This window comes from Tursiops truncatus, chromosome 3 (genome assembly GCF_011762595.2).
Source record: "Tursiops truncatus isolate mTurTru1 chromosome 3, mTurTru1.mat.Y, whole genome shotgun sequence".
Lineage (NCBI taxonomy): Eukaryota > Metazoa > Chordata > Mammalia > Artiodactyla > Delphinidae > Tursiops > Tursiops truncatus.
Window position 1 is genome coordinate 51,397,588 of NC_047036.1, and position 14,007 is coordinate 51,411,594.

A 14,007-nucleotide genomic window follows, 5' to 3' on the forward strand; every position below is an offset into this window, starting at 1 on the left:
ACCTCCCATCAGGAAAGGAACCTCGAGTGAAGTCTGAAGCAAAGAGACTCACTACTAGAAATACAAACCAACAAAACAAACTCCAGACATGTTTTTCAAATTTAAGTGTTTTCTGAGAAGTTGGCATCCATGTGGTATAAGCACCAGTAAACAATAAACCCATCTTGGTGTTTTGTACCCTTTTGGTTCATCATGCCAAGACAAGTGTAGTGTAGAATTCCTACTTTCAGTTCTCATGCAAAAATCAGTGAACCATCTCTCTCCCACTTTAGGATGTCGCATGTACTTCAGTTTGAGGATAAAAGCAGAAAAGTGAAAGATGCAAGCATGCAAGATTCAGACACATTTGAAATCTATGATCCTCGGAATCCAGTGAACAAAAGAAGAAGGGAAGAAAGCAAAAAGCTGATGAGAGAGAAAAAAGAAAGAAGATAAAATGAGAGTGATGATAAACCAGAACTAGCTGGAAATGTGCCTGCAATAAATGGCCTTAAAACAGCCATTGTTCCCAACAGCATCACTTAAGGGTGTGAGAAGAAGCATTTTTGAACTTGTCGTCTGGTTTTGAAAAACAATTATCTTGTTATGTAAATTGTGGAATGATGTAAGCAAATGCTTTTGGTTACTGGTACGTGTTTTTATTCCCCAATTGAGCTTTTATATTGCTAAATCTGAAATAAAATCACTTTCCTTCTAGTTTACATGTTAACCATTTGCAGAATGTACAAATCTGTTTGTATCTTTTTACCCTAAAATATGTGACGGCTTCGTTTTCAAGATTTTTTATAAGACACCTTTACAGAAAGAATATTTAAGGGAAACCTCTTTGGCATTCTGTTACCACAGCACTAACTTTGAAATATGATTTTTAAATTATGTAATAAAAAGACTGATGGTTTTGTTTTGCATATAAATATCTAAAAATAGCCAAATCAGTAAGACTCAATAGCCTTAAATCTTAAGAAACCCCTAAGTGAATGTTCACGCCTGCGTCTAGGCCAATGCAGTCAAGACAATAACACACTAAGTAATGTCAGCCAAGCTTATTGCACACCCTGGCTTGACCCCAGGCTACCGGCTCACTCCTCTGCCCTTCTCAGCACAGCAACGGCAGGAGCACATGCAGAGGTCCCATCCTGGCAATAGAGCTTATTAAGAATTTAGCCTTTTATGACAATCAGTCATGCTGGTTATTTACTATATATTATCTGTACTATTTAGTCAGTGTTTTCTAGAATCTGAATGCCAAGATTATACCACAGGTTAACTTCCAGTTACCTAGTAAACCTCACCAGCCACGTCTTTTCAGGTAGTGTCTCATCAGCTCTCTCTTTTGAAGTGGAATCCAAAAGGCTTTCTTTAGAGCGCTTGCTCTCACAACGTAGCCCCAGACGCTACACGAGAGCAGCAGCAGCATCACTTACAGCCACGTTAGAAATTCAAATTCCTGCCATACTACCCACCACCATTATCCCCATCCAGACTAATGGATCTGAAACTTTGATCATAGAAGGCTTGTTAAACAGACCGCTGGCTTCACTGCTGGTGATCCAATCTTTGGAGACTGACAATATCTAGTGAAGTTAAAAATGTTCATATCCAGTGATCCAAAATTTCTAATCCTAGGTCTGTTGCCTAAGGAAATTCTCACACATTGCTCAAGGGGACCTGTACTAAATATACATTGAAGCATCAACCAAAGAGTGGATAAATAAGTTATTATACATCCATGCTATGGAATACTTTGTAAGCGGTGAAGATTAATAAACCAGAGTTGTGTGTACTAGTTTATCTTAAAAATAATGTGAGGAATAGGCAACCTCCTATATAAAAATTTAAAACACACAACTCACCATTATATATTGTTTACAGATGTATACATGTAGCAAAAGTATAAAAACATAAAAACTAGTGGTTACCTCTGAGGAGGCAGAAGGAATACACAGGGGGCTTCATTTGTGTTTGTAATGTTTTATTTCTTAAGATAGATGTTGGGTAGTCAAGCCTCATTATTCTCTTTACATTTTGGTATGCCTGAAATATTTCATAATTTGTTCTTTATGATCTAGAACCTGAGGTGAGAAGACAGAAGGACACCCCCTTTCTTTTTGGCTTCAGAAGTAGGAGAACGTTCCAAAGAGAAAAAGAGGGATATGATAAAGGTGTTCTGGGGAACAGATGCTAAGCCACCACAAATAAGCCAGTGTTTGGAAATGTGCCCTATCTTTCCCTCACCGCTGTAATATCAATTGTATTACAGATGTTCACAAAGCAAAATGTTGTTGTTTTCTAAACTCACAAAGTCTCTGTTGTTTATTATGAAAAGTATTACCACTGGATCTATTTGTATTGAAGTACCCCGTAGGTTTCTCTACCATTCCTCCAAGACTGTGTCCACCTAAAACAGTGTGGTTTTATCCCTAAAATAGAGGGGACCACAGGCCTCTAGGGCACAGCCAGAAGACTAGTATTCACAGGTTTAGAAGATAACTGAAAAAATTAAAACAGGTTGACTGAACGCGCCTCATCCTGCTTTAAATTGCAAGGAGCAGAAAGATCTGAAATTCTACAGAGATTAGAATCTTACCAGAATTTCACCATGATAATAAAACTCATTTTGAACTTAACTGAATAGTAGCAATAACAATTTTTTAAAAGCTTAAGAACATGGTTAAATTATCTGTCATATATAGTATTAAATGTGCTTATAGTAAAATCTTTGGAAATGTCACAGGAACGTTTTTGGGCCATGTGAATTGCAAAAATGAAATAAAATGAGTTCAAAGACCAAAAAAAGAGAAAACGTAAGACAATTAGCCTGTATAGTTCATTCTAATTTTATATTTATTTGGATTTATTTTTCTCTATGTACTTGCCCTAGGGATGTTATCCTGAAACAGTGAAGTCTGGTAGCCATCTCCTTTGTTATCTATGGTGATGCTGGGCATTGTGGAGAACAGAAAGAAAAGCAACTCCTGGCAATTGTTTTTTCTCATTTTCTGACAAGCCATTTTTTTCACTTTGGTTGAAGCTGTCAGCGAGGTGAAAGTTAAAATTAACTCTAGACCTCTCCTTTCTCAATAGGTAATTGAAGAAATGCAGATCGCTCTAGAATTTTTAATGGTATAATATCAAAACACACATTATCACATGCCCTCAGCTCTCTGTATGCTCTGTGGCCACGCAGTCAGTAATGCATCTGCTGCATCTAAAAATGGGGACACCATAGAAAAAGGTCATTAAAAAGTGTGAGGAGATGAGTGGTTTGCTGCTGTTGTTTTTAGAACAAGTTCAATAAGCTATGGTGTCCTTATCAAACTGTCACTACCAAGTCTCTTGATAGGATCTGACGTGTGAGGTACATAAACCTGTGCTGTTGTATCACTGTGGCCTGAATGGAAAAGGTTAGATAAATGCAGAATATTGCCCCAACATGCTGTTTAATCTTGGCGATAACAAGAAAGAAAATGGATGTGTGAAGTGAGTTACCATTGAGGGTTGTATCAGTATAAGCAATTTGTATGTACGGGGTGTAGAGAAGTTAAGAGGGGTTACATTCTTTAACACCGTAATTAAAAAAAAAAAAAAAAAAAAAAAAAAAGCAGGTCTGGTTTCTCTATAGCTTTGACTCCTTTCCAGTGACTCTATACAGTTTATCATGGGGTACCACTTCTGCTTACTAGAGACCAGGAGGTTTTCCTGTCTCACATATATTTTATCTCCTTTCTTTTAGCTTTTAATGAAGAGAGGTGAAACAGGAGCCATATTTTAGAGAAATCCTTTCTAATAAGGATTCGATGAAATCTGAATTCCTAGAGAAATAAAACACCAAATCTTACTAAGATGGGTATTAGAAGTCCCCTGCTTGTAGAGAGAATACTCATTTATTCCCCCAAATCTTCCTTGACAAAGCTATACTTGAACATCTTTGTCACAGATGCTAAGGGTTGTGCTAATCCCTGTGCAGAGTTTTCAGTGGTACACAGCTAAATTGGCTCCCTAAAAAAACAGAAAGCAAGAAAAGCCCTGATTTGCATCATTTGCTGACTTCTGTGGTGTAAATACTCTCACCATGGCTGATTTCAAGCCACCAAAGGTAGCTCCAGGATACAGCTGGTTATTTTTCCCATTCTGTTTCATGGCTAGCTAAAAGCTTATGTAGTAACTCTTGCACTGGCACTAAAGAACTCACAAAGGTTTTTAACCTTTTTCCAAGATGACAACCTTCAAGAGTATTTCTCTTTTATGTGATTACTTTAGACAATTTGGTGAAGTTCTAAATTGTAGCAACATCTGCACCCTATGCTTTTTATAACTAGTTTGTACCTTTAGATTCTCTGTTGAGGGAGTTTTCCAAAGTCACTTGGCTCACATTTATTTTTCCCTCTGCTCATCTTTTTGCCTCAGTTTAGTCCAAATCTCACAGAAAAAAAAAAAGAGGGGGGAGAAAGGAAGGAAATGTATTTATAGTTCTTTGAATTATTCTCTGTAAGTGATAATGTACAAATCCATCATTTATATTTTTTTGGAAGATATTTTGGGTTAGGGATGGAGAATCCTACCTGGAGGGAAGACTGGCTTCTAAGTGAAATGCAGACAGGAATCTGGTCTCTCTCTTCCACATCTGCTCGGGATTATTCCTTTAAGTTCAGATCATGATATTAATTCATGTTATTTGATCAGCAGAAACATATTCGGGAGGCTTTCTTCAGAGCACCAGTCAAAAAGAAGGTGTTCTTTGTCTTTTAGAAAATTGTTATTTTCTCATTCCATGATGCCAGAAATGATAATCATTGCTGCAGTTCCAGAACTTTTTAATAATCAGGATAATTTTGAGAGCAGAAAACTCTTAAGTGACTTTCCCATTTATTTTCTGACTAATCTAGTTGGAGCTTTATTATTCAAGTGTTTTAATAATATATTTGAAATGAAGGGCATCATGTAAAAAAAATAAATGACTAAAGTAGTATATATTCTATGGCTAGTTCTCAACGGTTATGAATAAACTTAAAATTTGTGAATTACCTCTTTTTTGTATGATGTGAGTAAACTGTTCTTTAATTTGCAATTTTTTAGAAAATATTTTATTCAGGGTAAGAGGTATGTGACCACTTTATCTCTGTTCTAAACTTTTACTATATTATTGGTGTAAATGAATAGACTAAGAATGGGTGCTATCTCCCAAGCAACTAAAGAATTCAACAAGTGATTTTTGAATTAATTTAGAAAAGTTATACATGTTATTTTGTGAGACCTAGGTCCATTTCAGAGTGAAGTTTCCTAATGACCATCATGTGGATTTCATGTCCCATCAAACCTGACATGTCCAAAACTGAACTCACCTACACGTCCTAGCCCTTCCTCCACCAGACCTGCTTCACCTGCACTTTTCCCCATCTTCCCTATTGGCAATGCCACTTTTCTAGTTACTCAGGCCAAATAGTTTGGATTCCAGTCTTCATCTCACACCCTATATCCAGTCTGTTATGATAATCTGTTGGCTCTACCTTCGAAATATATCCAGAATTTCACCATTATTTACCACTTCCCACTGCTACCACCCTGGTCAAAAGGACCATAAACTTTCATGTGGACTACTATTTATAAAAGCACCGTAACCAGTCTCCCTGCTTTCACACTTATTTCCCTAAATTTATTAACAACATAGCAGCCAAGTGAAACCTCTTAAAACATAAATCACATTGTTATACTTCTCTGCTCAAAACCCTTCAATGGCTCCCCATTTCGTTCACAGTAAAAGCCCACATCTTCACAACGGCCTATGAGGCTCTAGATAATCACCACACCCTCCCCTCAATCTCTGACCTCCTCCCTTACTACACTCCCCATCACTCACTGTACTAGCCACACCAACTGTCCAGCACTTCATCAGATGAGCTAGGTGTGGTCCATCTCAGGTGCTCTGCACTGGCCAGTTCCTCTACCTGGAATACTCGTCCACCAGATGTCCAAATGACCGACTCCCGCACCTCCTTCAAGTCTGCTCAAATGGCCCTTTCTCCATAAGGCCTACAGTAACCACTCTACTTTAAAGTTGCAGCCCATCCCCACCCCACATTCTCAGTCCCTCTCAATCTCCCTCTCTAATTATATTCAATGGCACTATGAACTCCTAAGCACCCTGCCTTATTAACTTATTTAACTTACAAACAACCCTATGAAGTAGGTATGGGCCCTTGTTACCATTTTACAGATGAGGAAACCGAGCCTTACAGATGTTAATTACTTATTGTTTATCAATCACCTCCCACCATAGAATGCCCTCCACAAGGACAAGGATTTTTGTCAGTTTTGTTCACTGTTGATCCAGTGCCTAGAACCATGCCTAGCAAAGAGCAGACATTTAATAAATATTTGTTGAATGAATAAATAAACCAGTATATCCCCCCCCCGTGAAAAAACAGGATCCAATATAGTGTTATTCCATATTTTATCACTTAATATTACCATCATTTCATAAAGTTAGGACATTTTTACACTAAAAATGAAGGAAGGATATAACTTCAGTTCAGAAACAGCTCTAACATTTGAATAAATTTAGCTTTAGGAAAGCCTTACTACATTGTCTTTTTCTCATTTTAACATAAGCCACTTTGTCACAGGTGGGCACAGATCCAAAGACCATTTTGGGAAAACCTCTCTGTCGGAAAACCCATTTATACCTATATGGCTTCCTTGAGTACCTGCTCTTTATAGAAAGCAATATTCTAATTCCTGAGACTAGAAAGAACTGAGGGCCAACATGCAATGTGTAGAACGCAAGGCTATAAGGCTTCAGACATGCAACTGCTTTAACAGAAAAACTATATAACCTCTTAATATCAGTTTTCTCCTCTCTCACATGGAAACGATATCAGCTGCCTTACCTACCTAGCTGTCACAGACTAAAGAAGGAATAAACAAGAAAACCAAGCTTTTACAAAGCTTATAATGATAGGAGCTAACACTTAACAGATACTTACTTTATGCCAGACACTCTTCTAAGCACTTTATCTGTATTAATCCTTTTAATCCTCATAAACAACTCTATGAGGTAGGCTCTATTATTATCTCCATTTTACAAATGAGGAGGAGACTTGAGGCTTAGCAAAGTTAAGTAATTTGTCCAGGTCACACAGGAAGCAAAGCAGCTAGAATTTAAAACAAGACTGAATCCAGAGTTTCAGCTGATCACTAGACTACCATGCCTCTTGCTACACAAACCAGATTGTTTTACAATACACCTCTAATATAACTATAGAGTTTACAATCCAGCAGGTAGAGAAGGAGGCTGACACTCCAAAATAAAAACACAGCACGTTGATTTCAGTTGAAAAGAATTATATATGTAAAAACTGAGTGAGTGCTAGAAGGAACCAAGATTGTGGTTTAGTGGGATTAATCTAGAACTGCTTTGCGGCGGAGGGAATTCTGACCATAATTTGGAGGGAAGGGAGAACATGGCATCGAGGAGACAGGTCCTGTTCCAGGTGAAGAGAAAGTTATACGGACAAGCCATTAAGACAAATGTAGGAGACAGTGATGTGTCTACATAATGCCAAAACATCTGGTCAACTGAGTTTAAAAAAAAAAACCTCCATCAACACAGTAGATTTCTTCAGTCAATCCAGATGTTTGGCGTCTTGTAGACAAAACATCCAGATGATTAACTGAAGATCTGACAGAGTTGACTGAATTAACCGTGTGTTGTAGCATTGTATAGACAGTGTCAGGACGTTTGCTTGGCTGGAGTGGAGTCCAGCTATAAAGGAGATAATGGTCCAGGCAATGAGAGGGGACCTGGAGCTTGGATTTGATGCAGTTGGAAGCTGCTGGAGGAGGAGTGTGATGGAAATGATGCTTAAGGAAGAGGATTCTAACAACTATGTGAAAAAAAAATATGGTGAGAGGAAAAGTTGTAGACAGGAAAGAGGATGTGAGTAGAGTGCAGGTGTGTGTGAGGTAATTAGAGCCTGGACCAGAATCAGGCTTGGGAAAGCAACAGGAAGGAACGGATCTGAAAAACATTACAGAAAAAGAACAGGAAGTCATGATGGGCTGGACAAGGGAGTGCAACTGCACATCACCCCAAGGTTGGAAGCCTCCAGGCCTGGGAAAGCAGCTGCTGTCAGCCTCACCACAGTAGTAAACCAAGAAGGAATCCCCAAGAGACCCCTCCCCTCAACCTCCATCCAGAGTCCAGAGCCAGGCCCACAGGCAGGGGGAACTTGGAGACCACAAACACAACTCTCATGAAAGGTTTCCTATTCATTTTAGCCACCTAAGTTGATTTCCCTTCATGTCCAATTTCATGAAGGGATTGAGAATGCTAGATTCAGATTGTCAGGTAGACACAACTTCAGTGAAAAGTCTAAAAAGACAATATTGTAATGACATTTGATTTTATACAGCATATAATGTAAATTAAGATGTATAGGGGTATGAATAAATTAGATGAGATGAGATGAAGAGAAATTATATAGTACCTATATTACCTAGTTAGCATTATAAAAGCCTGTTAACAGGCACAATTAATGGCCGAATTCAAGAATTTACATATTTTTTTAAACCCTTAATTTATGAAACCTTGGAATGTTCAACTCTTGGCTTGGATATTTTGCAGATTTTTTTTAAAATTCCAAATATCTTATTAGACAAGAATCGAGTTTATATTTATTTATAAATAGTCACAAATTCTAATTTACTAGGATTCGAACTATGATAGTGTGCTCCCACTTATTAAAAAAAATTCTAAATATCCATGCAAGTCATCGTTTTGCAAATTTGCATTTTCAAATATTTTCAGCCCCAGGCTTATCAGCCCACACAACCAGTTATGTGCCCTTTACAGACACAATCGGGGTTTCTCCAACTGCTTCCTTGTTCATTTCAGGAGGGAAGGAACCTTCAAGAGAGGTTACTCTCTTTGTTCATGGTTTGGAACAAAACTGAGGATCAATCAATCTCTCCTTCTCTCTCTCCCCCTCTCTCTTTCTCTTTCCCTCTCTCTCCGCCCCCCTTTCCCCTTCCCCCCACCAGAGAAACAACACAGAATGTGAGACCATAAATATATTAACGTGTTCCATGTCACCCTGGGGGAGGTGGAGGGGTCAGGAAACTTGTTAAAATCAGTTTCCCAGGCCTCAGAAATGACAAGTCTGTTGATCTGGGGTGGGAGCCCAAGAATCTGCTGGTTTTTCTGTTTGATTTTTAACAAGCTCCCCCAACTAATTCTGATGACTGTTTTCTGAAAATCAGACTTAGATCCTGCCCTAAAGTGGAAAGCTATAGAATGAAAAGCATCCGTTGGAAATGCAAATCTCAAATGGTAAAACAGATTTAAATTTTTTTTTCTTACACATCCCTTAATCTTTCCTTTATGTAATAAGCTCCTACGTAAATTCACTGTGTTCTTTGATATGCAGAATTTTTCATAGAAACTGCATAAAGTCAAGCACACCTATGCAGTCAACCTAGAAGCCCAGAAGACAAACAGGACAGCCTGTCTGTTCTCAATTCACAGCACTGCCCACTACAGCCCTTCCCGGACACAAATGTTTACATGATGGGAAAATGTAATTAATGATCTTGGTAAGTCTTTCTACTGCTCCAAGGCTAAGTGAGTCACTTATTTATCAGATAGAAAAAAACAGTTGGGTTCACTGAAACAATGGGTGATTTATCCAGGTGTGTTTGAATATAACCTTCCCACAGCCATCTTTTTGTAAGAAATACTTCAAAGTTAGTAGATAGCAAACTAGTTATTCAAAAAGTTAATCAGTGAAATGTCCCCCATCATAACATCAAGATTAGAGTGTTTGTTCTCTACATATAATCGCTTAGGTACCCCTTTTTTGGCAGTACTAACTCTACTGCAAGAAAGATTAGTAGACTTTTTTTTTTCACTGGTGCTATGGCTCCATTTGCCTTAAACTCAACTCACTCACCTAAATCTTTTCCCAAGGATATAGGAAAAAGAATAAATTGGGAGAATTTTATTAGAGGCCCTTCATTACCTAAGGTGTAACGATTAAAAGTCAAACTTACTTTTATTGTGCTTTGAATGATGCTTTTGAAACAATCAAGGGTTTCACAGGCAACCCAAGTGGTTTTGACTTGAGTAGTGATTCTTTCCCACTTTCCATTCTCCTGCCACTTTCAAGTCTCATCTAGCAACCATGGGAAATGGTCTCATGCCCTAGTGGGAGGGAGTTAGGACAAGCTAGGATTGCAAAAGAAAACCCTTTTCAGAACATAAAAAGTCCTTGCATTCTGATACAGGTTAAAACAAAGAGAAAGATTCATTTCCAATGATCCTCTTTTATCCTCCACATAAAAATACTAATCTTCAATGCCTCCATCTCAACCACAGTATTGATAAGGGTAAGAAATAAACAAATTCTCCTTAGAGTATTTCATTGATTCTACTGCTTTAATATCATTTATGGTATACAATGGCTTCCAGTACCATGCTTTTTTCCTCAGGGCCACTAATAGCCCATTTGGTGCCTCTGTGTGAATTAGAAAAAGGCACCCATTCCTCAAGGCACTTTACTTCCATATGTCAGAAAACTGTGATAACATACTGAGTTTCTTTGAACAAGACACTTTATCACATCTGCAGGAAAAATCACCATAACAAATGTCAAACCTATATTGCTTATGATGTGAATTACATCCCCCAAGACGTGGTGCCCTTGTGCAAAACTCAACAGCACGGCTATGCGTAACAGCCTTTTCTCTCACCCCCTTCACTGTCAGCCCTCTCTATTCGCAAGCCCAGCCCAAAGGCTCTAGAGTCCTACAGAAGAAACTCTATAAAACTGCTTTCTTGAAGATAATCCATGATATTCTTCCAGCCAAACTCAAATCTAAAGCCCACTGGGGTCCCTGGAAAATATAAGATGGAATCCAGGTGATAAGGTCTAACCTCTTATTTTGTGCTTCATCTAGTTTCCTTGCCTGCAGTGGGCTGTATGCAGAGGACTTGCACCTAACACATCGGATTATAGTTCCCAGCGCAGAACCGCTGTGCTAACACCCCAGCTTGGTAAGCTGTGTGGAGAAGCACTGCACACACCTCAATTCAAGATGGCGGCAGCGGGCCATGACCGGAGAAGCTGCACCAGGCACTGCAATCTGGAGCCTGAGCCACAGCTGCTGCAGGTGGTGAGATCCCCGCCCCCTCCCCTCCCTGCTAACGAGATCCCCATAAGGCAGCCCCGCCCACAGCCTCTGCTCTAGAGCCCAAGCATCCACCTCTCCATCCTCCGATGAAAGAAGAAAGCTTTCCTTTGCTTCTGAACCGAACTTGGTCTCCTTCTATGGGCTCAAACAACACTGGGCGGGAGGACCCTTGTTGGGGCCTGACTAGACAGGGTCCGATAACACTGCCTTCTTGGAACTCTCTCCTCCCACCTCATAATCCTGACTCTCCCTTTCCTACCAGCAATTCTAGTCCTGCTCCTCTTTTCTGTGGACTCTGTTCTTAGACTCTAGCTCTGAGGAATCTGGTCAATACTTCCTGAGATAAAATGGTCTTTGGAGCCAAGGCATTTAACAGGTGGAAGCTAGAAGTGCTGCCTGTTCCATATGACATAGCCTGTACCACCTCGCTGTTCCCACAGCAAATACTTGTTTTCCTGTAAACTTGGGGCACAGGCTAGTAGATTTAGTGACAAGACAGTAATCTATGACTTGGGCCATCTGATGTTCCATCTCACCTGCAGAGGCCCATGGCTTGTTCAGGAAATAGATCTATCTGGAAGTTCAGACTCTACAATAACTAAACAGACTTCTGAGCATCACTGTCCAGGACCACAGCCCTCTGCCTCTGGCCCCCAACCGTCTGCAACACTTTGAAGAAAATGTTTCTTCACCAGGCTTACAATTCAATGGCCACCCAGTAAGATGTAGAACAAAGACACTCTTCCCAGGCCTGGGAGCTGTATGCGTAGCCAGAGTGTCTCTCCACAGGCTGATGATAGTCCCAGGTTTAAGAATGAGGTCCTCAGGGCTTCCCTGGTGGCGCAGTGGTTGAGAATCTGCCTGTCAATGCAGGGGACACGGGTTCGAGCCCTGGTCTGGGAAGATCCCACATGCCGCGGAGCAACTAGGCCCGTGAGCCACAACAACTGAGCCTGTGCGTCTGGAGCTTGTGCTCCAGCAACAAGAGAGACCGCGACAGTGAGAGACCCGTGCACCGCGATGAAGAGTGGCCCCCGCTCGCCGCAACTAGAGAAAGCCCATGCACAGAAAACTAAAACCCAAAAATAAATAAATAAATAAATAAAATTAAAAAAAAAAAAAGAATGAGGTCCTCATGACCTGCCGAGCTGAGAGAAGATCGTGTTCCTGGATGACATTCTGATGTGGTCCATAACCTGCCTTTGGCTCCTGGGTGAACCCTCTCTGTAGGTATAATGTGAAAATGTGTTTAGTGCCTCTCTTCAAAGAAAACCTCCTCTCTGCTGACAAGGGTTAGTAATATGCTAGGATGGTACACTTACCTCTCTCTTTCATTCCTTTAAATATCCAAGACACTCAGTGCCTCCTGAGGTTTATTAGTTAATAATGGGGCTTTTTTTTTTATGACAATCCCATCAAGTACCACCTGAAGAAGAGGAACCATTTCAAAATCTGTGGTGGCCAAAGAATTCTTCTAGCACCTGCATGCACCTGAATGCAGTTCCCCTTGCCTTCTATCCCACATTATCCTTACTGTTTCTAAGTAAAATGTCTCCCACCAACAGGGGAAAACAAATTGTTTTATTTTGTTTTCCTGCAAGTGCACTTTTTTCCAACAATCTTATGTGCTGGAAGTTAAGTAAACATTGACCTAAAAATGTTACAGCACCTTCAAGAACCAAGAAGGTTTTTTTCCCCCTTCTCATCCAATATGATGGGGCCAAGTTTGACATTTCCATAATGTTTAAAATATAAGGCTAAAAAAAATAACCTTGGTGGTCACTGGCCTGACATGAGTCTGGTTAAACTTTAAGGAAACTGCTTCCAAGATAGGATTTAGATGCTTCAGAATTTGTTGGAATGTGGTCAACAGAAAAATAAAATTTCAAATCCTGGCTTACTGGCCTGAAGGACCTCCATGAGGTAGACTCTATACAGGAAACAATTCCATCATCCAAAGTGAATATTCACTCATTTTTCTTTTCCAGCCAGGAGTTTGGAAGAAGCGAGCAGGCAATGTAGTCATTTGGTAACATCCCTCCCACTGCCAAAATGGATTAATGCTGGGAGATCTTAGGTGAGTAATCGGTAGTGCTTGCAGACCCTCCAAGATCCCCAAGGTGTGATTATTTTCATACATGGATTTCGGTCATCATCCTCCAAAGGGTGCTTTGTCAGTTTCTTTAATTTTCCCTCACTGGACGCTCAAGCCCATGTTATGGCATGGTCTCCAAATCACTGCCAATCTCCTGCTCAAACCAAGTTGGTGAGCACTTTAGAGACACTGCTAAAATGTGAGGGCTATATTAACAAAATTATACCAGCTTCCTCTTAAATGATTCTGGAAACGTATGAATAGTTATTTTTAAAAATAAAATTTAGAACCTGATCATCCTCTGGTTCCACTGATTTGGTTTATTATACCCCTACCTAATACTCAGGTTGATTTTAAGATGTCATGGACATACTAAAATCTCAGACTATGAAGAACCTAATTGAAACAACAACCCCAAATATGTGAGTTTTTAAAATAAATGCTCGTTGCATCTTTTAGCATTGACTATCACTCATTCCCTAAACTTCTCTCACCACCACTACCCCAACTCTTCGACTTGTATTCAACTCCTTTCTGGGACTAAAAGGGCCTCTGAAATGGGAAATATGACATCAAAACTCACACTTGGGAATCAAACAGCCAAAAGTTCAAGCTCTGTCTCTGCCACCAACTAGCTGGGAATCTTTAGATGATTCACCTAAACTCTCTGAGCTTTGGTTTCCTCATCTGTAATTTGGACATATAGTTTCCCTCAAAAGATTGGT

The 14,007-nt window shown here is 39.7% G+C and overlaps 1 protein-coding gene across 10 annotated transcripts in view; it reads left to right on the forward strand.

Moving 5' to 3' along the window:
• The window catches only part of CWC27 (CWC27 spliceosome associated cyclophilin), a 246,698-nt gene extending 233,017 nt beyond the window's left edge, over positions 1–13,681 (forward strand). For 5 of the 10 annotated variants that reach the window (XR_012330708.1, XR_012330707.1, XR_012330706.1 and 2 more), the window contains one exon: positions 273–389. Coding sequence is in view for 3 of the 10 variants with exons in the window: in XM_073802154.1 (XP_073658255.1) it covers positions 273–435 (163 nt within the window). In the remaining 7 variants the exon portion in view is untranslated. Of the gene's footprint in view, positions 1–272; positions 3,602–10,953; positions 11,170–13,175 lie in introns of those variants that run through there. The other 5 variants (XM_073802154.1, XM_019929978.3, XR_012330709.1 and 2 more) reach the window with 4 other exon arrangements.
• The last annotated feature ends 326 nt before the right edge of the window (positions 13,682–14,007 follow it).